The sequence below is a fragment of the Solea senegalensis genome, linkage group LG11 (assembly GCF_019176455.1).
Source record: "Solea senegalensis isolate Sse05_10M linkage group LG11, IFAPA_SoseM_1, whole genome shotgun sequence".
NCBI classification, from domain to species: domain Eukaryota; kingdom Metazoa; phylum Chordata; class Actinopteri; order Pleuronectiformes; family Soleidae; genus Solea; species Solea senegalensis.
The window spans coordinates 23405409-23425691 of record NC_058031.1 but is presented as its reverse complement, the minus strand read 5'-3'; the positions used below and the strand labels follow the sequence as shown (position 1 = coordinate 23425691).

At 41.2% G+C, this 20283-nt stretch overlaps 1 protein-coding gene across 6 annotated transcripts in view; it reads left to right on the top strand.

Annotated features, from left to right (window-relative positions):
* The window catches only part of vps13d (vacuolar protein sorting 13 homolog D), a 45179-nt gene that overhangs the window by 15983 nt on the left and 8913 nt on the right, over positions 1 to 20283 (top strand). For 2 of the 6 annotated variants that reach the window (XM_044037620.1, XM_044037618.1), the window contains exons 25-56: positions 62 to 286; positions 2046 to 2187; positions 2558 to 2774; positions 3166 to 3337; positions 3632 to 3747; positions 4011 to 4235; positions 4323 to 4618; positions 4814 to 4947; positions 6234 to 6389; positions 6541 to 6733; positions 7396 to 7470; positions 7558 to 7758; positions 8388 to 8477; positions 9456 to 9596; positions 9951 to 10076; positions 10738 to 10812; positions 13039 to 13144; positions 14061 to 14213; positions 14380 to 14515; positions 14629 to 14676; positions 14781 to 14931; positions 15224 to 15440; positions 15531 to 15778; positions 15865 to 16056; positions 16576 to 16702; positions 16803 to 16945; positions 17093 to 17223; positions 17309 to 17484; positions 17936 to 18059; positions 18942 to 19177; positions 19274 to 19376; positions 19702 to 19859. In XM_044037620.1, coding sequence (XP_043893555.1) covers positions 62 to 286; positions 2046 to 2187; positions 2558 to 2774; positions 3166 to 3337; positions 3632 to 3747; positions 4011 to 4235; positions 4323 to 4618; positions 4814 to 4947; positions 6234 to 6389; positions 6541 to 6733; positions 7396 to 7470; positions 7558 to 7758; positions 8388 to 8477; positions 9456 to 9596; positions 9951 to 10076; positions 10738 to 10812; positions 13039 to 13144; positions 14061 to 14213; positions 14380 to 14515; positions 14629 to 14676; positions 14781 to 14931; positions 15224 to 15440; positions 15531 to 15778; positions 15865 to 16056; positions 16576 to 16702; positions 16803 to 16945; positions 17093 to 17223; positions 17309 to 17484; positions 17936 to 18059; positions 18942 to 19177; positions 19274 to 19376; positions 19702 to 19859 — 5033 coding nt within the window. The remainder of the gene's footprint in view (positions 1 to 61; positions 287 to 2045; positions 2188 to 2557; positions 2775 to 3165; positions 3338 to 3631; positions 3748 to 4010; positions 4236 to 4322; positions 4619 to 4813; positions 4948 to 6233; positions 6390 to 6540; positions 6734 to 7395; positions 7471 to 7557; positions 7759 to 8387; positions 8478 to 9455; positions 9597 to 9950; positions 10077 to 10737; positions 10813 to 13038; positions 13145 to 14060; positions 14214 to 14379; positions 14516 to 14628; positions 14677 to 14780; positions 14932 to 15223; positions 15441 to 15530; positions 15779 to 15864; positions 16057 to 16575; positions 16703 to 16802; positions 16946 to 17092; positions 17224 to 17308; positions 17485 to 17935; positions 18060 to 18941; positions 19178 to 19273; positions 19377 to 19701; positions 19860 to 20283) is intronic. The other 4 variants (XM_044037621.1, XM_044037619.1, XM_044037624.1 and 1 more) reach the window with 4 other exon arrangements.

Sequence of the window (20283 nt, the reverse complement as noted above, 5' to 3'; positions counted from 1 at the left end):
AATAACTAGACTCCAATTCCCCCCACCCAAGATAATTTCATCAGCTTGTCCGTCCAAACAGGTGCGTGATCATCCTCAGCGGGCATCTAGGGTTTTGCTGGATATTGAGGCCGGGGCCCCAGTTCTTGTCATCCCAGAGAGCTCGCGGTCAACAAGGGTCATCGTAGCCAACCTTGGCCAGCTGAGGGTGCAGAACTGCTTCCTGCCTGCAGGAGCTCATGGAACCTTTTCTCTCAAAGACAAGGTAGAGAAACTCACCATGGCACATGCCTTTTTCCCTTCACTGGTGAGTCACGCTCAGGGTTTATGCGTGCATGCAGAGCTTGGTTTTGTGTAAATGTACTGACAACATGAACCAGTCTTGAATCATGATTTTTGGCCCCTTGATTTGGTAGTTGATTGCAACAGGAAACCAGTGAAGAGGAAAGGAATGAAATACAATAAAGTTTCTTCATGCAAGATGTACATTTTACACATTTTTGCATTTAAAAAAAACAAAGATTTCATTTATTTTGCTTATAGAATTTTTGTCTCCACTTCCTTAATGTCATGTTTGACACACTTGTGGAACAAAAAGTCAAAAACATTCCTAAGGGAAAAGTGTATTAGCTTAAAATAAATTTAAAAAATGCTCTGTGTGTCAGTTTTCCTTTGTTACATCAAGGAAGAACAACCAGCGTTAAATGTTTTATTCATCATCATCATCATCATCATAGTCATCATTCATGAGTCATTAATATGCATCTTGTATTTTTTTTTGAAGAATTTTATACTGCATGCAAATTCATACAAGGACCCATCCATTTATAAGGTACACAGCATGGTTTTACGTTGATGTGGAAAAAGGTTGTTGGTTTGACCTCTCTAATTTCAATCTCCACCATGTTTTAAAGAAGAAGAATCTATCTAATAAGACAATATAGAGAGCTGATGAATGACAGTGTACTCTATGTCAAGGATTATTGTGACACTTCACATGTGTTGCAGCTGCTACCTGCACTTTAAAAGACTTTTTGTCTTTGTTGTAGCACTTTAGATCTCTGATTCTTCCATACTGATACTGATACTGTGATACATTGTCTGTGATACCCCTGGTTTGCAGTTGGTGGTTTTATGAACAGAGCATTTTGTGTTGCATGTGTGTTTGAAGGAATACACCAACTTTCCTACCTCCTGATCATTTAACTCTAAGGAACATTTACAATTTTGTCCTATTTAAGAAACATATACCCAACTCGTCCTGAGTATATAGAAGGGAGTATGATGAAAATGTTGCATGGGATTCAATGTAGATAACTTTGTTCTGATTCAAAGTTGATCACATTGAAACAATTTTGATTGAAAATGATGTGTAAGCTGATGCAATGACCTTAGAATATAGCGAGGGATCATCTTATACATAATATTTGAGTTATGGAGCAGCCTTGCTTCATTCCCTTGTAAAGAGGAAAAGAATAGAATCACACAACTGTTTGATGATGTTAGCCCTTACCAACTGAGAAACCTCACACACTGTGATGTCAACACCAAACGGCTTCCAACAATCCACCTTCAGTCATGTAGTGTATAAACAGATCAGTGAAATTACTGGAAAGTGTTGGTGTATTGCTTTGATACACTTAAATCTGGAAACTGACACGTTTTGTTGAATTTTATTTGCTTTCATTGACAATTTTCCATTATATTTAAAAGTGCAACATACTGTCAATTCACTATATATATATATATATTTTTTTTTTTAATAATTTGTTTTTTAATAATAATGTCAGCGAAATTCAGGGAGCTTTATCAAAGAATAGGAACTTTTAAAATAAACCTTTAATTGCTCCAGCCCCCACTTTGAATGGCTGAATTCATTCTGTCAATAGGGATTGGAAAATTTAAACTGAATTGTTAAGATTTGGTAAACCATCTCAAAAGCTATTGGTATGTTTAATTTTAAAAAAAAATAGTCATCCGCTTGATTGTGTATGTCTTGGATCATATCGTGGCTACATGGACTCAGTATGTCTAACTGAATGTCTCTTTCTTCTTGCTTTAAAAAGGAGCGTGTGCGGAGTGCAGCAGCTAACAGCAGTCAGCAGGAGAAAAGTAGAAGCTTCTCCTCCTCTACAGGTTTCTCACTTGGCAAACCCCAGGCCCCAGCCAATGGGAGGGTCCCTGAAGAGAATGGCCAAGAGAGCATAGGTTTGTGTTGCCGCAAACACTCGAACAAAGACATACAATGCACCTTTAAGTGTTATAAAGACATCAGTAATGACATTTACTTTATAAACCTTAAAGCTGTTTCCAGACACTGAAATGTTGCCTACTAAAATCACTCCAGATATTTGCAGGAACTTCTCCTGCCAGCAGCCTTGTCAGTTGTCTGCATAGTGTTAGAGTGATTCACAGCGAGACCATGAACGTTTGAAATAACTTAAATAAACTCAATACAAATTGCTGTACAAATAATTGATGTTCTGTTCCGTTAATAACCAGAACCTTGTGCCGATCTTTTCTTACTCCACTGTGCACTCCAGTAAAAAAAAAAAATGCTGTTTTCTTCTCTCATTAGAGGACCACGTGTGCCTTTTGGACTGCATTGCACTCGACTTACAGGAGATGGATGTCTTTGCGGCCGAGCGTCTGCCCTGTCAGCCTCAGGACTGTGCCAGTAAACCTCCTGACATCTCTGACCTCATCTTCCCTACGTACTCTGTCCGTCGCACCGGTGAGAACCTGCTGAAGGACCGCTGCCGCCTCAAGCTGAAATTGGAACGGAACCTGGACAAGTATGTCTTCCTTTTTTATTATTCTATTGAAAGTAAAAGTAGGCAGATTTATTCCCAGTAAGATAAATTGCTCTCTCACCATTCAAAGATCAATATGTGTGGCATGAGAGAAAGTGCCCAACTTTTCAATTTTCTCCTGTCTTCTAAAAAGCTTTCTGCTTAACTGTATTCCTAGAAACAAAGCTATACCAGAATGTAGTTTTCTTGTTTTTGTCCCTTCACACAGTGTTACTTCCTGTGCAAACACAGTACACATCACTGTTGGGAAAAGTGGGTTCTTTGTTTTTATTAAACTAAAAATAAAAAGAGAAGAAGACTCTCTTTCTCACAGAATATAGAATATAACATGTGCGAGTGCAGCACCATACTCAGCCCTCATGCTTGTGTGCAGGGAGATGTGCCACGCAGTACCGGACATGTCCATCCACGGCAGCCTGTCGTCAGTCCACTGCTGTCTGGACCTGGAGCACTACCAGCTGATCAGAGGGCTGCTGGAGAACAACTTGGGCGAACCAGTGGAAGAATTCCTCCGACCCTACAATCTGCTGGACCCCAGCATCTATGTAAGAAAGCACGTACACTGTGTCAAACTATGTAAACATAATGTCTTTGTACATTAATTCATGTGGCTATTTCTGTGATGAATAAATATGAGTAACTGTGAGACCTCCAGTGGTGAATACCTGCACAACATTATTAACTTTTTATTTTCAAATGCAAAAACGGTGTCAGAATTCACCAGTATCAACAGTTTTCAATTTTCTGTTAAAACCAAACTGCAGAAATTTTCAGATTAATTTCTATATTGTGTCCATATTTTTTCCTCAATTACATGTATGTGTCATATCTTTATTCAGACTGTGCTGAGTGGTGATGTCTACACTACCTTGTCCTTCCTTGTGGACATGATGGACGTCAGCCTGGAGCTCTTTGACAGGCCCAAACCAACGGAACACAAATGCTCATTGGCGAGGTGAGCCTCCATGGACTGCACCTATGCATTTCTTTTGACAATTGTTCAACCTATGCTCTTCATGCACATGTGGGTTAGCTGTTGGGTGAAGTAATGTTCCTCACAGCTCACTGTTAGTTCATCTTAAACCTTTACTCTTCTTTTCATTTATTGAATAACTATGTTACGTCATAGTTGAGCATTTAAAAGACACATTTTTACAGTGAAGTGACAGAAAAGTTGTATTTCTCCTGTAATTCTTGTTATATGTTCTCCTTGCAAAGGTTTGACTTCATGAAATCCAAGTTACTCTTTGAGAGTTTCTCCAATGGATCCAAGTCTGTCAACTTGGTGTCTCACTCCCTGCTGGCATATGACACTCGCTACACCGGACTGAATAAAAGAACGGCTCGAGCCGATGGGGCAAAGCACAACGTCTATGACTGCATCCTCCAGCCTTCAAAAACAGGCACTAACCGGGCGTCACTGCAGCTGGAACTCCATTACAGGTATCACAGGATTCATTTCATGTGTCGATGCAGAGAAATTTAGTGTTAAAATGTCACATAGTTAAGAGCTGGTTCTCCTTCTTGCAGGTCCACACGCGACGCTTCCTGCTTCACGGTGGTCCTCAACAACCTGAGGGTCTTTCTCATCTTCGACTGGCTCCAGCTGGTGCGAGACTTCCTGCGAATGCCAGCCGAGAAAGTGACGGTCGGCGCCGAAGGTCGTCAGCGTTGGCCCAGTAACACCAGCACTGACTCGGGCACCTCTGCCGTCTGCACCACCGGGGCCGTCATGCCAAAGACTGTCAAGAGTGGCGTCGTCACAAAGAGGTCCACAGTGCAGGTCACCCAGGACCACTGTCTGGAGGTCAAGATCAACGTCACAGGTCAGAGGAAGATAATTGTTCTCTAAGAAGATTGAATAACTGTTAATTAATTACTGTTAACTACTGATGACATTTCTCTGGGCTGTTGGCAGACCACATTCAACTCTTTGAGTGAACGTCTAAATCACAGATTTTGAAATGTAAATAACCTTACCTGTGTATATGAAATGTTTGCATTGTCCTTTTGTTCTCCAGGCACAGAGTTCGTGGTTGTGGAAGACTCATCCTGTCCAGACACAAATGCCATCATTCTGAAAGGCACCACTGTCCTCACCTACAAGCCTCGTCTGTTGGACAGACCGTTCTCTGGCAGCCTCGCAGGAATAGAGGTGAGGTCTCCCGCTGTCATAGCAACAGACCACGGTTAAACATTGCTGCTGAAGCCACTAAGTCACTGCTCATATTCACCAGATTCTACAGATGACAAGATCCCCAGTCTCAGTCAATCTGCTACTTGTTTACATCAATCCAATCCAGTCCAACTTTATTTATAAAGCACTTTAAAAACAACAACAGCTGAAACAAAGTGCTATACATCAGAGATAGATAAAACAAACACAATATAAGAACATAAGCCCTAATTGACCTAAGAACAAACAATAAAACATACAATAAAACTATAAAGGGCCGAAAGCCAAAGAGTAAAAATGGGTTTTAAGATGCGGTTTAAAAGTTGACAGTGAAGGGGCGTGTCTAACATGCAGTGGAAGATTGTTCCACAACAGAAAAAGGTCTGTCCCCTCTGAGCTTCCGTCGAGATCTGGGTATTCGTAGGAGCAGCTGATCAGCTGACCTCAGAGACGGGGCAGGAGTGTAAGGATGAAGCAGCTCAGAGGATTTAAAGGATTTAAAAACAAATAAAATAATTTATTTGTTTTTAATAAATAATAAACTCCAGCCAGTGGAGTTTTTAAGCCAGTGGAGTTTATTAAGAACAGTTAGTTTTAGTTTTTAAAATGATTGAGGCTAAAATAGGTGTTGTGTGTTTCCTCTTATGTGCATTTTGGAAGCGCTGGAGATGGGGGACAGCTGACTGACTCCAAAATAAAGTGCATTGCAGTAATCCAGGCGAGACGTAATAAACACGTGGATTACTGTCTCAAAGTGCTGTTTTGATGCTTATAACCTTCGTTGGCTTTCTTAAATGAAAAAAAGCTGAACTTCACTACTCCACCAATTTGACAGTCCAATTCAATGTCACTGCCCTGTCATTTTAAAACCCAGATTTGTGACTGTAGACTTAACATGCGGTGCCAAAGGGCCTAGGTCAACAGGAAGGGACTCACAGGAGCCATTGGGTCATAAAGATATAATAATATATACTAAAACTGCTCCTTCTATAGCTATATTGCTTACAGACGTGCACTGACCCATAATATCCATGAGATTGTCCAGAGGGGTTGTAAGTGAAAGCTCTTGTCCAAGGTTCCAGGCTCCACCCCTCACCTGGGTGTTGTGGACATTCTCCCGCTGTTGTGAACATCTCTGACCTAAACTGTGTTTTTCATGCGACCCAAGTCTCCAGCCGTTTTCTGGAGTTCGTGTCTGAAAGCAGTCTATTGTTGCTACACAGGAAACTGGGCTGCATCACTAATTGATGTCTTTTCAATCGCAGGTGTTCTCCTGTCGGCTTGGCAGTGAACAGGAGACGGCGCTGTCCATCATTGACCCTGTCAACATTCAGGTGGAGCTGTGTGGGAGTCCCACATACCAGAGTAGCTCAGGTCTACTGGATGCTTTCAATGTGGAGGACATCCCGCCACTGCTGGAGGTAAGGAGTTAGCAATTAGCCAAAAGGTTCATTGTAGAGGGTCACTGCACGTTTTATTGTGGAAGTAAAACAAGGAAAAAAAAACAAATGATGATGATGTAATATTTTTACATCGTGTCTAATGATGTGACATGTGCTTATTCTCTGTCAGATTCAGTTTCCTGCTCTCGACATCCGCCTGTCCTACAACGACATTCAGCTCTTCTTGGCCATCGCCAAATCCATCCCTACTGCCAGCACAACACTACCACCCAATTCTGACGAGACGTCAAAGACGGCCCTCAGCAGTGACTCTGCTGCCACGGCCAAAGACAGCTTCAAGCAAAAGACTGAGGCTCTCATAGGTTTGTCACCAGTCTTTAGATTTGAGCAACTGGATGAGTATTTATTTTTTTCATTTTTGGTTGGTTTGTATAGTTTTAGTTCCTCCTGTACGGCCTCACGGTAGCCTTGTACTTCCCATTAAATATCAGCTGTGGTGAACAGTTTCTACCAAAGGGCCTGAGTACTGAAGATAGAAGTAAAAGTGATTTATTTGGTTGTCAGAACAACAATAAAGTAGCAAATCCACAGGTTAGTAGTAGGTAGAGTTTCCACATTTTTGATACCTTTTCCACGTTTTCCCTTGGTATACAGTATTAAAGTAACTAGTACAAGGCTTCCTAAACATTTACACTTTTAGTAATGCATTATTATTTCGAGACAAGCTAATTTTTAATACCAGCAGGGATTTTATTTACTGCTTTTCACTTCAGTCAACACAAATTTGTCCAGTGGTCCCCACTCTATAGCATACACTATAGATGGATGGATAGATGGATAGATGGTCAGCTAGCTAGCCAGCTAGCTAGATAGTCAGCTGGCTTGCTAAATACTTAGTCAGCTAGGTAGATACTTCACTAACTACTAGACAGACAGACAGACTATACACTATATAAAATAAGTTATTACTATTATTTGTCTTTAGTGGAGTTCTTCTAAAGTTGCTAATTTTTTTGCTCCACAGAGGGCCAACTCACACGCTTACAAGACCTGGGCTTCAGGAAAGAGGACTGCAAAAGAGCTTTGATCCTCTGTAAAGGTGAGTGAGGCCTTTAACACCCTACGGAGTCTAAATTACGATGAAATGATGAAAAGTTCTGTAAAAACAGCGTAATGCGCTCCTCAGGCCAGCTGGATCAGGCAGCCACTTGGCTCCTGGAGAACGCTGAGAGCATGGCGGGTCGTCCCAGAGCCAGGTCGGACTCTGGCTCCAGCAGCCACTCTGCTCCTCTGTCTGGGGTGGAGGTGAAGGCTGAGAGTGTCTGTATCTGTTTCATCGATGACTGTCTGGACTGTGACATACCACTGGCTGAGTTCACCTTTTCTAGTAAGTCTTTCCTATCTAACATTCGCTATGACTGTTTGATGTTTTTAGTGCGATTATTGCAGTTTGTTGATTGGTGTTTGTTGTTGCCTTCTGTCTCTGTAAACATGGAGTAGTCTAGTGGCTATTATAATAATATGGTAACACTTAATGATGAGGGTACATTATTCAGCATTAGTAAATGCTGTGATAAACATTTACTAACTATTAATTTAAGTTTTAACAAATCATTTATTTATGTTATTTAGGTATTAAGTCATGCATTATTCAAGGGTTTATAAAGTGACTGGTAACATCAGTTAACACAGTTATAACTGTTAGATGTTTACGGGAGTGCTGAATAACCAGTACTTAACAATTATTAAGCCATTAGTCTTATAAATAAGATGAATATGCCTTACATGAGCACCATTTACTATGTGTTGCGTCTCCTTCCACTACTTCCCCTCCTCTGAATTATGCACAAATGTAATTTCTGTTGGAGAAAGCAGATTATGTCACTTAAGAAAAAATCATCCTAATAAATCAGACCTGCACGATAAATACCTAAAATACAAGTTTGTACACTCGGGTACAATAGTGCCGTAGTTTTTGAGCCTGTGATTGACTATCTTTCTGTCTCTTTATTACAGGGCTTTATGTGCTGCAGCGCATCGGCTCCACACAGGAGGGCAAAGCCAGCTTCATTCTGTCTGGAGACTACTATAACAGGGAGTTGTCAGGTAATACGATTTACGTTTGTGATGATATTTTGTGTAATATTTATGTTTTTTGTACACATTTGTACAGGACAAGCATTTACAACAGCATAAAAAAACACAGTGGGAGGTAAACATGCACGACATACAAGGCCACTTAACCTAAATAAAATGCCATCACCTGATTTTCATTCATTAAAAACATCTACAGGAGAAGGTAGACTCGTGTCCTGATTGTTTTTTTTTTTTAACATTGTGTTGTTGGGAAAAACTCTTCCCATAATTGCAGTTACCTATAAAGAATCTTCATAAAATGAATGTTGTTTGATGTTGCAGAGCAGCACAACATGTTGCTTTATTCATAAATCAAATGCGGGGACATTTGAAGGTCACATAAATCATACAGTCATTAAAAAAAACCTAATTTCTTATTTGTGCTCTGCCTCATGTTGTAAACACTATGATGCAACAGTATCGGCATAAATGAATGACTCGCAGGATTAAGTTAAATTTTGCAGATTAATTGTCCTTCCTGATGCCTTCGTTGATTGGATTTAATGACCTGAGGCAGAAGCTTTTGATAAAGTGCAAACAGATACTGTGTTGTCAGAATATAATTAGCCCGTTATAAATAGTTGCGGAATGATGTCATCAAACACCCTGTAAAACAAAATGTGATTCAAATGGACTTCACTTCTCCACATGATGTTGAACAGGAAGTTTGATACTGGTGTGTGCAGGTTGTGCAGGTCAATATGTGTGTGTGTGTGTGTGTTTGTCTCCTTCACTGGACATGACCCCAACATCTTAACAGATAATGACGCAGAATTTGACATGATTTAAAGCCTAATTTTAAAAACACGTGACAGCTTTTTAAAATCATTCAAAGTTGGCATGGTGGTGGGACTGTAATCAAGCTTATACTGGCTTTAGTTTTAGCTTGTTCTTTGAGAAGATCTTTTATTATGGTTAAATGAATAATGGACTCTGTGTATGTTTCAGGCTGGGAGCCCTTCATCGAGCCTTGGCCCTGCTCCCTGGCGTGGCAGCAGCAGGCCGCCGGCCGCCTCCACCCTCCACGACTCAAGATGGCGATTCGAGCCAAGCAGAGACTGGACATCAATATCACCTCTGTTCTGTTGGGTGAGTCATGGCTGGAACAAGCTCACACACTATATTGATAACTTAACTCTTGAGACTCTTGAGAGTTTGCTGAGATCATGCCAAAGTCATTAGAGCCTCAACAGTCTAGAAATCTCTCGCTCTTGATCTGAGACATCCTGACCTTTTCAAGCACTTCTTTTGGGAATATTTGAACATATTTCAATAAGACTACATTTGACTTTCCCACACCTGGAAAATTCTTCCATAATTCACAAAGCTTAATTGTCCACAAACCGAAAATGTTACATTCCTGTTATGATCGAATCACTATGTGTGACTTCAATGTGCAACAAGAAATAAAGGCTTGAACATGTCTTTATATCATCCATTCAGAACAATACAACACCACCAAGAGCTCCTGGATCGCTGACTACTGTCGTGAAGAGGAACAGAGCCCTCAGTCTTCACCCATGATGCCCTGGATGGGATCCTCAGTCGACCCACCCAGCCTTGGACAGAGTGAGTTTAGGCTACCCACTGAACCTTAAATGACCCACTGGGTATACGTGTGTGAGTGTGCGTTAATTTGTAGGACGTTTAATTTCTACATTATCTGTTAGTGTTTCAATTGTTTAAAATACCAGCACTGACGACTGAAATTACAATGAGTTTAGATTGGCGTCAGAGAGAATTAAAACATTGATTCATTGATCAGTTGAAAAACAGAATAAAAATAAGTTATTTTAGGACTAGTAAGGCTATCCTGTCTGTTTGCATTCATCCCAGGAGAAACTTGGTTGATGGGCTACTCCGCTCTGAGTCGTAGAAGTTTTAGTTGTTCATCTCCAGTATTCATAATGCTTTGCTCGATTTTAATAAAATGATGTTTGCTAACGATGACAATGAAATGGCATCGGCCAAATCAACAAACCACAAAATCCACAAAACTCATCAACCAAGATCTTCTGGTCGTCTAACTCAGTAGGAAGTAACTGGACTTGTTATGCTGAGCAAAAATGAGATCATTTGGAGTGATGAGCATGATTTGCACTGTTCCTAAAGGTAGTGTGATGATTTGCTGACGCGGGGAAGTGAATGAGGATGATGAACGTCTAACCCTGTTGTGTGTGTTCCCTCTGCATGTGTCTCTGTTGTGTTCCCTCTGTCTCTCTGACATCAGGTGCTCCTCTTGCTCACCTTAGAACTAGGAGCACAGCCAGCTTGACCTGCCTCGAGCAGCACGGTCACTCCAGAGGTACAGTTCGGGGTTTAGTCGCTCAGTCAGAGTAACGCAGCTCTGATTCAGTCATCATTAATAAGTGTTCCCCACAAACTGCAATGCAATGTGAGGCAAAATAGATTGGTAGTAAGTTACTATTGTCTTTTTATGGAGCATGACCATCAACTAACAGACAGGACTGAATTAAACCTAAAATAATATTTCTGTACAGTATATCAGTCATATAATATATCCGTAATTATATTTGGAACAATTTTAAAAGTTGCGGAGTAAAAACAAAATGCATGAAGCTGATTTAAAAGATGAAAATGAAATCCAGATAAGTGTGCACACATTGACTGGCATGAAGACTTTTGATCATTTAATGTTAATGAGTCAGTTAAAATGACAAACTCACATTTGTGTTAGGGTAACTCACGCCCCTCAGCCTCAGGAACACACATGGCTGAAGAAGCTCGAACATTATACATCTTTCAAAAATATTTCTCTTGTGTCTGTTTGTGTGTGTATCTTTGTGTGTTTGTGAGAGAGATGATTAGTGAATCCTGATATTCTGTATACTTCTACAGTGCAATCATTATGTTATTAATACTTTCTTATTGTGTCATCTAAAAATGAATATTACATTAGAAATGTAGATCCTTACCTCTCACATACATACGGCGTAAGATTCGGCTGCATCTGGACCATCATTTCACAACAGACAGTTCTAGTTCATTTGAGCCTAACCGTAGTTAGAACATATACATGCTCACAGCAGGAATCCTGTTGAGCCACTGAATACAATAAAATCTGCTACACAACTTAATGAAGACTGATAAATGTTGCCGGTTTGAGTAGCAACAACCATGATGATGTCTCTGCTAAGTGTGTCTTGTCTGTCCTTTGTCTTCCTTTGAATTTTTGCCTGAGCAGCATGGACTTTGTTATTTATTTTGTTCTCACTGCATGTCCAGCACTTGTGAATGCTGGTGGACAAAACCCTTGACATGATACCACAGAACTTCCATGGTTTCAGTAAATGGTTGACCTAGAGCAGTGGTTACCAAAGACAGGGCCCCGGACCCACACGTTGGTCATGGGAGATTTTGCTTGGGTCCCTCGAGCAAATTTGCAGCATTTTCCCAACCTTTAACTTAACAATTATGTGTACATGTTTTAAATGACATGCATGAAATGAATCTCTTGGTTGAAATTGTAAGAGGAGGCCTTTAAATTAGCAACTCACATTGCTATGCACAGACCTAACAACTCAGTATAGACCAGCTGAAACTGGCCTCTGTGTAACCCACTGTTCCTCATTAAATCTTTGTTGAACCTAACTTCACTGAGGCAAAGGACCGATTACACAACTATGCAGTCCTCCCCAAGGTCGACTTGAGGTATGAGCAGAGGAAGGCGCCAAGCTTCTTAACCTGACACCTCTCCTTCTCCTCTCCTCCAAACCAAAGATATACCTTAACTCTGAGATTCCCTGTTAACACCTCGTTGTTCATGTTAGGCATTATCTCAGTTCTCCTCGGATCTGCGCTGTCTTCAATAACTAATTTCAACTTAACTCATCACTCACTCCAGAAACTCCATCCCTGGTCATCTCACCCGATGATGAAAAGCTCCGCAGCAGTGATTTGTGTCATCATAGTTGGCCATCTTTAAAAAAAGTGGATCCCCATATAGTAGAACGTTTTGGAAACACTGGCCTAGAGTAGGAAATGGTGGACATGTTTGTTTATTTATACCATTCTGCACTTTTGTTTATAATTTGACTTTTGCTTATTCATTTTTGCTGATATGAAAAGATCATTTTATTTCTGTGAAAACAGTTACAGGATACAGTTCTACGATAGTGTATATACAAAAAAATATTGTAGAAAGCAACAGTGTGTGCTCATTGTGTGGTTCATTTCATTTTTTGTGAACAAAGTCACGTTTGGGTGCTTGTAATTCATAGTTCATGCCGCAATATATCTCCATCTGTTTACTGTGCACTACCTGAGTGATCACTTTATTAGGAACATTGATATTCATACATTATGTGTTCCGCCAGTCATATGGCAGCTATGAGTGTGGGTCAGGCAAACAGATCATCTTAAAAAAAAAAAAAATTCTTTTCATATTTTATTGCATAGCCTTTTTTCGTTCACTTTTCTATTTCTAATCTCAGAGCCCATGCTGAGATTAATAGCTGTGCAAGTTAGCTTTGAGTCATGTTTCTGATCTGGTTTTCATTTCTGTCTGCAGCAGATGTGAAGCTGTCCAAGCGGAGGCAGCCGTTCGTCCCGTATGCTCTGCGCAACCACACAGGATGTACCATGTGGTTTGCTACTCTGACTACAACCCCCACAAGGTAACTGTAACCACGTAAAGCACTGTAATGCACTTTAATGCGGCGGTACAGTGTATTTTTGGAGCTATGGACAGACGCCTAGGCTCTCAAGAAATCTATTCACTCTGGTATTAACGTAGCAGTTATAAATAAGTAAAAGTAAGTGATTAAGAGGTATATTACACCACATTATTAATGAGGTGTAATACAGATACAGGCTATCTCCAGTGTTTTTGTAACCTGGATAGGTTGAAGCCTCTATGATTTTCAGATTTTTCCAGATGAGGCTTAAAACTGTACATCACATTCCTCACAATTATTCAGATCCAGATTCAGGTGTGAATGCACTCAAGTGCGTCCTGAGCTCATCTTCAGATCTGACAACAAAAACCACACTGGGATGTGGCCACAGGCTTACGTCTGTTAACACCTCCTCAGCTGATGTACTCTGACAGTTACTCTGCAGCTTCACAATGAACTGAAGTACTTTGAAATACAACATCATTTCCTTTTCTTAATACTACTACTTAGTTTGTGCTGCAACTGCATCCATAGTGCACTGATTTATTCTCTCCCTCTCAGTGTATAATCAGATCTTACTTGAATGCCTTCAGTTTTAAGGCAGTGGTCAGCAACTGACGGCCTGTGGGCCAAAACTAGCCCGCCAGCATTAATATCTGGCCCCGTAGATTAATTCAAAAATCAATAAATCAATTGTTTACTTTACTTCAAAAAACATGCAGAATTCATAGCCTTTATTTTGAAAAAAAAAATATCTGAGAACTGAGTCAAAGAGCAGTTTCTCTCAAATTTGAATATTGAATAGTTTAGATTAGAAGAAAAAAGTTTAGTAGAAAAAAAAACAAGTATTTGTTCGATGAAAATATGATGATTTCTTGCTGACCCCTGTGTTAAGATATTCACTTGTTCTCCACAGGGTGGCGTTGTCACACAGCAGTAGTGCAGACTCCATCTCAGAGGTCCACGGTCCAGGAACTGATGACACTCACAATGTGAGTCAGTGGAGGGAGGTGCAGCCTGGAGAGGAGATTCCCTTTGAGTTTGAAGCCAGAGAGAAACTCCGCCACCGGTACAGCTCTTGGTTTTTTACCCTCAAAGTCAATCCAGTGTTTGGACTGTTTACTGTTAAATTACTGTTAAGTATAGTGTAAGTGGTGGGCGATATTTTAATACACAGTCTTGTCAGTCATGTTGTACTAATGTATGACTGATCTCTTGCTGTCACTGCGCTTCAGACACACCCACGAGCTGAAGCTTCACCAGCTGCTGGTTCGAGTGTGTGGATGGGAACAAGTCAAGCCAGTATCTGTGGACAAAGTGGGCGTTTTTTTCCGCTATGCAGCTCCAGATAGAAACAACTCTTCCAGCACTGTAAGTTTGAAAACTCCAAACCAAAATTCAAGTTGATTTGAAATGAATTGTTCGTTTGAAGTAGCTCAGACTTTGATGTGAAGCATGTGTTCTTTTCCTTCACTTTTCAACAGGTTGGCAGTCCTCTTAGCAGAACCAACATCATCCACCCACATGTTTATGTAAGTATGGCGAGTCTTGTTTTTGGATCAATTAGCAGTATATAGGTTTACTATATACATTTAATAACTTGCTGTTTTGTGTTTCCGTGCGAATCGCTTCTCAGTTTTCAGCTCTGCCTCCAGTCAGAGTCGTGTTCTCCATCACAATGGAGGGCAGTGCCCGGAAGGTCATCACTGTACGCTCTGCCCTCATGGTGAAGAACCGCCTGGATGTTCCAATGGAGGTCCGACTGGACAGTCCCTCTGCTCCCGACAGTAAGATACTGCTCCAATTTTGTTTACATCATGATTTATCTGCAGTGTTATCCCAAAGTCATCCCAAACAGTGCATCAGCAAAAATGTAGGTTCCATTTTAAACGTGTTATAAGAATGTGATTGAACTTTGAGGAATAAATAAATAATTTGACTGCCCTACATTTTTAATGCAATTTAGTTATTTTACATGTATAACAAATGTTGTTTAATTATATAAAAATGTGCTGTAAATGATTGAATGAACATTCATATTGTTTCATTTTAATGAAGCCAGTGTCCCTGTGTATGTAGAACCAGTGGTGTTGCCGCCCATCCTGCCTGCTCAGGCCTTGGCAGTCCCCCTCCACCTGACATCCTGGCGGCTGCAGGCACGGCCCAAAGGTCTGGGCCTCTTCTTCTGCAAGGTTCCCATCCACTGGACCAGTGTGGAGCGGCACGGAGAAATCAGCAGCAGTAAGAGGGAGTGTCAATCGGCAGACTTCAGTGACAACATCAAGCATAACTTCAGGTAAAAACAAGCTCTGAGAAATGTTTGTGGTTGTTGTCTTCCTGTCAGGTGGCACCACTTCTTTCATTCTGTATATTCTGTGTCTTACAGGTTTTGTGTGGTCATCAAAAAGGAGAACTACCCTGAGCAGCAGCCTGCCAAGACAGTCTCTGGCAGTACAAAGCAGATCTATCGACAACCAGGACACACCATCTACCTGCTGCCCACCATGATGCTGGCCAACCTGCTGCCGTGTGACCTCAACTTCTACATTAAGGGGACACCCATTAAAGGATCGCTGAAGCCAGGGAAAGAGGCTGTACTTCATGCAGCTGACACCTCACAGAACATGGAGCTAGGTCAGGAGGATGGGTGACTTTCTGGACTTCATCTTCTGAACATCTTGTGTTATTCTCACCCTTGGTGTTAATGGTGTGTCCCTCAGGAGTCCTTCTGGAGAACTTCCCTGTGTGCAAAGAGCTGCTGATTCCTCCCGGGACTCAGAACTATGTTGTCCGCATGCGGCTGTATGACACCAACAGACGCCTGATGTGCCTCACCATTCGCATCATTCTGCGAGCACAGGGGGCGCTGAAGATCCTTATCTCTGCCCCCTATTGGCTCATCAACAAGACTGGTAATGCTATCTTTATCTTTAGAGCTAATGGCCCTGTTAAAACTTGGTATTAACATCGGTCCGGGGAGGTCTGATGGCATGTGGACAGCTCTTTACAGTACAGCTGTTTACACCTGGCATTAAACCGCCTGTAACCACATGTGATTAGATCTGGTTCCCCACGCCCTGTATTCAAATATACACTAATGTCATGTTTTTTCATGAGAATAAATGTTTTCAGCTAATGTGACTGTACAGATGTGTCCCCAAAGAGTCCAAAGTGAACCAAAGCGCTAATTACGCTGTTGTAACATTATATTGGTATAGGTTCTAATGTATCCTAAGGATATATTATGTTCATGGAGGCTCAGGAATCTGTCCACATGCATCCTTAAACCACCTTTGATGTGGTTTTAGTAATCAGATCTGACAAATTCAGGACAGGACAAAATGTGAATCCTAGATTTGAATGATTTGAATCTTTAAAGTGCTGTACTCATGTACTCTGTTATCATTCCTAAAGCTGTTTGTCTCCTACAGGTCTGCCATTAATATTCCGGCAGGACAACGGCAAAGCTGACGCTGCAGGTCAGTTTGAGGAGCATGAATTGGCCCGAAGCCTCAGCCCAATACTCTTCTGCTACACAGACAAGGAGCAGCCTGCTATGTAAGTATGAGATCAGATTTGACTTCAGATCAGGCGACACAATTCACAGGACATCCCTCGCAAGTCATCTTTATTCATTTTTCCTTTCCTTTTGATCCAGGTGTACCATGAGGATCGGGAAAGGAATCCATACAGAAGGAGTTCCCGGCTGGTGCCAGGGCTTCTCCCTGGATGGAGGGAGTGGAGTCAGGGCAGTGAAGGTCATACAGCATGGGAACAGGCCTGGACTCATCTACAACATAGGCAAGTTTGCAGAATCACAATCAGTACAAAGGACACAGCGTGAACTCAAAGACTGTCTGATTAATGGATGCAGCATCAGCTCTAATCTCCATCCTCAGACAGGAGGGTTTAAATTCAAATAAATCTAATTGTGTCTGATCAATGCAGGAATCAGTGTGCGTAAAGGGAAAGGACGCTACAGGGACACTCACATAGTGACCTTTGCCCCACGCTACCTGCTGGACAACCGCTCTACGCACAAACTGGCCTTTGCTCAGAAAGAGTTCGCGAAAGGAAAGGTGAGGGTTTTACGTGCACTGTGGAGCTCAGGTTTTGTTCCATGTTGTTGAATAAATCAGTGATGAAGTGATTAACCTGTCCAAGGGTACGGTCAACCCCGAGGGTTACATATCCACCCTGCCAGGCTCCAGCGTTGTCTTCCATTGGCCGCGCAATGACTACGACCAGCTTTTGTGTGTGCGCCGCATGGATACCCCCAACTGTACATGGTCCGGAGGCTTTGAGGTCAACAAACCAAAGTCCTTCCATGTCAACATGAGGTGAGCTACTGTACAACGATTACACTTAAGTTTGGGCTGATAGTCGATGTGGAGTCAATGTGGATGGTTGTTTGTCTCTGTGTGGCCCTATGATGGACTGGCGATATGTCCAAGGTGCACTCCGATTTTGAGACCAATGTCAGACTGATACGAATTATTATATCGGCTCTTTCATTAGGAGAAAATACTGTATATTTATACGTGTCTGTTTTTATTCTGATATAGTTAACTCATAGCAAATAGATCATTTCACCAGTTTATCACTGTCTATTATGTATTGTTCACCTTTTGTTTTTGTTTTGGTGCTTCAGGCTAGAAATATTATTTACAGTAAATCATGAATGTGTCCTCTATGTTGTGCTATTGACACCTAATAGGGCATTTTTCCCTATGAGTCAAGTATTTGAGCTATTTAAATACACAGAAGGTTGACTCTCTTGGTTTTGAACAGGGACACACTTGGGAAGTGTTTCTTCCTGCGAGCAGAGATCACCCTGAAGGGAGCCACCTATCAGGTCTCCTTTACGGACACTGACCAGCTGCCTCCACCCTTCCGCATCGACAATGTCTCTGAGGTGAGCCACAGTGGAAAATCTGAGTCATTTCGGACCTCCTGATTCCGCTCAGTCTGGGACATACATTATGCACTTCTGATGTAGTGTGAAAGTGATTGGCACTTTCAGATGGCACCTTATCAAAGGCATTCTTTATCTTTCACTCTGATGCACACAGGAAAGTAGGTGTCACAGAAGCAGTAATGAGTTTGTTATTAGTTGTGAAGGATTAAACCAGACAGCTTGGAAACACTTTATTTTGATAGTCATTGTTGACTCTATTAGTAATCAACATGTATTCAGTATTAGTATAACAACATAATCAGTTGACACTTATTCAACTGTTAAGTGGCATCTAATTAATTCATTGCCAGATGAATATAAGTTGTGATTCCAGTGCTTATTAACTACTTCTCTGTAGAATGTGCCTGCGTCTTATTAGTTGATTTACTAACAGGATCATATCAACATATGATCACAATTATGACAAATTCTTTGTTGATTATCATTGTTAACATCAAATTATAGATTTGTTGACAATTAGTTGCCTATCTGTTTTTCAGGCAACTATCCTGTAGTTACCATAACAACTACTATTACCAGGGAAACTACACTTGCATCAGTAAACATGTGTCAGGACCATGTAATTAAAGTAAAAACAGTGTTAACTGACATGATTGACATAATATCTGTTATTGACACGATACTGAGAAACCTGTTTACTAGTGGTGAGTCAGCAATGGTCGATCAGAATGAAGTGATACCGACCGCTTATGTTCAACAGTCTACTGTTACACCTGCACACATCTGTCAAATTACTGTGTGAAGCAACCATGGGTATTTAATTGCATATCAGTCAAATAGACAATGTATAGACACATACTGTATGTTTGGACCCTCCAGGTGCCGATCCAGTTCTGGCAGCACGGTGTGGCTGATATGCGACTGCACACTGAAGTGAAGGCCGGCTCAGAGCTGGACTACGCCTGTGATGAGCCCACACTGCCTCCCTACCTCACTCTGACTGTGAAGGGAGCCGGATCCTCAGATGTCACAGCCGACATGAACTACTTCAGAGAATACAACAAACTCTACTATGAGAACTTCATCTACATCGCCGCCACACACACGTTCACACAGTATGTCAGGACTTTCCCATTTTATCTTATATAATATTTTGTCTCATAAGAACATTCCTTTCATGAGGGTAAACATTGTTATTCTATTTTTTGCAGGAATACTGAGAAAAGACCTGTTGGGAATAAGCGCCCAGTGAGCCGTGCTGAACTTGTACTTGATGTGGACACAAATACACTGAGGGTCATCCTGAAAAAGAAGGTAACGTTTTATCTATTAAAGGTGTCAAACAATTGCCTCGGAAGTGATAAATGTTGTTTGATAAGTGTTGAAATACGATTGAATGCATGTTTAGAAGGTAAAAAGTAGCACTGTACTTTCTCCACTCCACACTCACTCACACACAATGTCGGATTTATATGATTGCATAGTAGTTATAAAGACATATCTGGCCATTGATCAGGCAAAATAAGACATATGTCCTCAATATCTTGGGCTTGTTGAAAATGTTGAAAACAATAATGAATGAAATAAAAAAAAGTCTAACAATGAAGATATAGTAACAAGTATGTTGACTTCTGTTTAGGAGCCAGGGAAGCGCTCCCAGTTGTGGAGAATGACTGGGTCTGGCATGCTGTGCCACGAAGGCTCGTCTCCACCACAGAGCAAACCGGCCCAGCCTCGACCACTGGACTCCTCTTTGGTGCTCGATATCGCCGGACTCGCAGCTGTCAGTGACAACAGGTTTGTACTGTGTGCAACAGTATTGTATCTCGGGCTGATATCGCTTCTGATTTCTGATTTTGAACTGATTCCGATCCACAAGGTCCACAAATTTGTTACAGATTAATCTAGAGGTGTTTCAGTATCCATACCAATTTTGCTTGGCTGTCAAAGAGAATTTCACAAAACTATGCTGCAAAATGCATAAACCTTGTTAAGCTAAGCTGCCTTCAGACATGCACTGAAGTCCAAATATTCTATAGAGATTGTCCAGAGAGGCTGTGGAAAAAGCTTTTCTGTTATGTTGACTTAGTAGTGAATAGTTTAGAATAGCTATAGTGTTTTATTTGTGCCTTCTTCCTTATTAGATCCCATCACAGAGGTGATGGAGGGATGGTGATGTAGTGTGCGATTGATTAGTTTTGAATCTGCTGTAAATTTATGT